This window comes from Ruditapes philippinarum, unplaced genomic scaffold (assembly GCF_026571515.1).
Source record: "Ruditapes philippinarum isolate M1 unplaced genomic scaffold, ASM2657151v2 ctg28067_1_1_1_1, whole genome shotgun sequence".
NCBI lineage: Eukaryota > Metazoa > Mollusca > Bivalvia > Venerida > Veneridae > Ruditapes > Ruditapes philippinarum.
In genome coordinates this window covers 1-3,107 of record NW_026851799.1, presented here as the reverse complement: position 1 = coordinate 3,107, position 3,107 = coordinate 1, and the positions used below count along the sequence as shown (strand labels likewise).

Sequence of the window (3,107 nt, the reverse complement as noted above, 5' to 3'; positions counted from 1 at the left end):
ACAGAAATAAAACAGAATGAAAACACCAAAACTATGTTGATTTGTTGAAATATTTACCTCAAAATAATTACTGCCCTTGAATCTTTGTCATAGCAGACGCTTCTCATCGATCCGATACTCTATTGGTCTCAGTGTAAAAAGAGCTATAAAGGTGGACAACTTTTGGTGAACTACAGGTGTGCTTAAAATTTCAGTCCTGTTATGTCATTTCAAGAAAAAATATGCACATGGCAGGGGAGCTGTTCATTAAAATTACTAAATTAACATGTCAACTGTTCTCAAAACAAGAATATAAAACAAGTGTTTTTTTAACAAATAAAACACATAAGTCAACACTTAAACTTGTGTAACAGTAACTATAAACCAATGAATTATATTTTTTTAATAATATGTTTTCTAAGCATCACAGCAAGGGCAAAGGAAAGTGCTGAGGCGCCGAACAACTCGTACTGGAGTACAAAATTTGAGGTGAACACAGTGAGAACAGTTGTCACAGTAAGCCCATGTAATAATTTTGAGATCAGGATGATCATTGTGATTAGGTGGGGACCACTTTTTACAGACACAACATAGGTCTTCATCTGCAATTTGTTCATCAAAGTTCAGAATAGCTATTTTCATCATCCACATGTACAGGTATTGCTTGATTTGTTTTACCTGTTCCACTAGTTGATGGCTTCGGGCTTCCAAATTTGAGTGATTTCTTAGGATTGGTATTTTTCTTTGATTTATGTTTCTTTTTTGGAGTTTCATTTTTCCTTATCTTCTAAATCAGTATGAGATGATGGTTGTGTCCCTTTCAATCCCTCTTGGTATTCTTCTAGTTCTTTCAAATAGCTGTCCTCTGTAATTGCTCTCCCACTAGGTTTAGGTTTCTTCATTTTCTTCTTCACCTCAACACTACCATTGCACTTTTGACATAGGTTGTTGACATTTTCAATTGTCTTTGTACTTGTAGACTCTGTTTTCTTTTGTAAGAAGTCTTCAACAGCCTCTTTTCCGTGCCTTAGCGCTTTCACTTTTTTAACTGGTTCTTCTTCCCTGAAGCCTTCAGCTGGAAAAAGCTTTTCCATTGGAACTACATCCTTAGACAAAGGATAAATACCTGTCTTCCGGAATCCAGCTTGAATGTTAATAGGTGTCATCGCCTTCAAGTACGCCTTACATGCTATTTGACACATGTCATATCTGGTGATAACCTGTCCAATATTCTTCTGCATGAAGGAGGAACATTCTGAATAGTAGAATGTCTTGAATGGGCCAAAAAGTGAAACATCCAGTGGTTGAAGAAAATGTGATGAGTGAGCTGGTAAACAGAAAAGAATCAAATTTCGAGATCTTGCCCACTTAATTAAACTTGGTGAAACGTGTGAAGAATGACCATCAAACAACAGAAGAATCACTTGTGAATCATCAGTGCCTGACCTTGCATATGGCAGAAAGTGCTCCTTAAGGTATGTTGAGAACAGCTCACCATTCGACCATCCTGAATCAGACATCTCCCCTCTTGCACCAAAGGTTGCTCCATTCATCAAGTCACTATTAAATCTTTTTCCTTTGAACACAAAGAAAGGTGGAACAGTATTACCAATGACATTGACACAACCAATGAGTGTTGTTGTGGTAGAGCGTGGTGAAGTTACTGCCTGTGGTTTACAAATCTAAAGATGATATGATGTTTGGTGGCCTATGATCTGGTTTAAGTCCTGTTTCATCAAGGTTGTATATGTGCTGTGGCTTATCAAGTAGATCATACTTGACCAGAATATCATTCAGGTTTTTGTAGTAGTGGGCAACAGATTCAGGGGTACAATATCTTGCACGGTTGCTATCCAAACTACTTGGAGATAGGATGCTAAACGCGTTTTCCACCTATTTAAAAAACCATACAACCAGTTGTTGCTCATGGGTTTGTTTTTCTCTTTCTTTCCCATATCAAAAGCCAGTTCACCTGCTATCTGTTGCAGCTTAGTGTTGGTATAACCATAGCCAAGAAGACTCATTGCCTCTAAATGCTCCACAAGAACCTCCTCCTCCTCCTTACTAAGTGTCGTAATACCCCCATGGACAAAATTATTAGCATCAACTCGACCATCAAACACGATCTCTTAAGGTGGTTAATGGGACACCAAACAGTCTTGAAGCCCTTTTCACAGGTAACTTTTTGTCTTTCACTGCCTCATATGCTTTCAGAAGGGACTCAGGTGAATATCTACAGTATCTTCTGTCAATCTTGATTGGCTTTACCTAAACAAAGGTTATAAAGGCTTTGATAATGAAAACAAGCATTATTTTTTTAATTGGCTTTTAATTGGGATCTATCTATGAAAGGCTTTCAGTTCAATGGGCTCTATCATTATGATAACAAAAAAAGTGGTCCAAGTTTTTTGGCACATACTGTATCACTAAAGCTTTTCGTGACTCAGATCAAAGGGAAGTAACTTTGCAGAGTAAAATTAGAATACATATATTTTGGTTATTTATTGATAAAAGAGGAATTATTGAAGGTGTTTAACATTATTTTTTTATGCAAAAAACATGTTTTAAAACTATTGCTGGATATGATTTTACCTGTTTTTTACGCATGATTTATGTGTTTATTGATAAACGCTTGTCCGACGTAAAACTTGCATATAGTTCGGATGTATTCCTTGGCGTCGCGAGCTCGTATTCGGTACGGAAAATGACGTATCGGATCCACGAGAAGTATCGAATCGATGAGAATAAGGCATATATGTAATTAACTATATTCCGATCTAAATAATCCTTATATATCTTACTAAATATCGATATGTTTAAATATTCAGTGGAAGTGAAAGTCCATCTTTTATCTGATTTAAGCTTTTTCCCGAAAAATACATGTACTTAGATATATCATAATATTTATTGTTCTTTCTCATATGCAATATTGTTCCCTACCATACAGTGGAATTTTCATCCAAATATCTTAATAAAATTGTTCTTGAGCGATAAATGAAATTTGTGAAAAATTACACTTAAGCTTGCTGCGCGCGGTAGTTATAGCGGTACCGTACACATTTTTTTCTCCCCTATTGTATTATTTTTTTCTTTAATGCAACGTTGTTCCCTTTCAGACAATGAAAGTT

At 36.0% G+C, this 3,107-nt stretch overlaps 1 protein-coding gene across 1 annotated transcript; it reads right to left on the bottom strand.

Moving 5' to 3' along the window:
• Positions 1-749: 749 nt before the first annotated feature.
• On the bottom strand, positions 750-2,107 carry LOC132739979 (uncharacterized; the record flags this gene model as incomplete). The annotated part of the gene is made up of 2 exons (XM_060727836.1): positions 750-1,646; positions 1,842-2,107. Coding segments are annotated over 2 exons (1,163 nt in total), but the record flags the coding sequence as incomplete, so codon positions are not given.
• Positions 2,108-3,107: the final 1,000 nt, after the last annotated feature.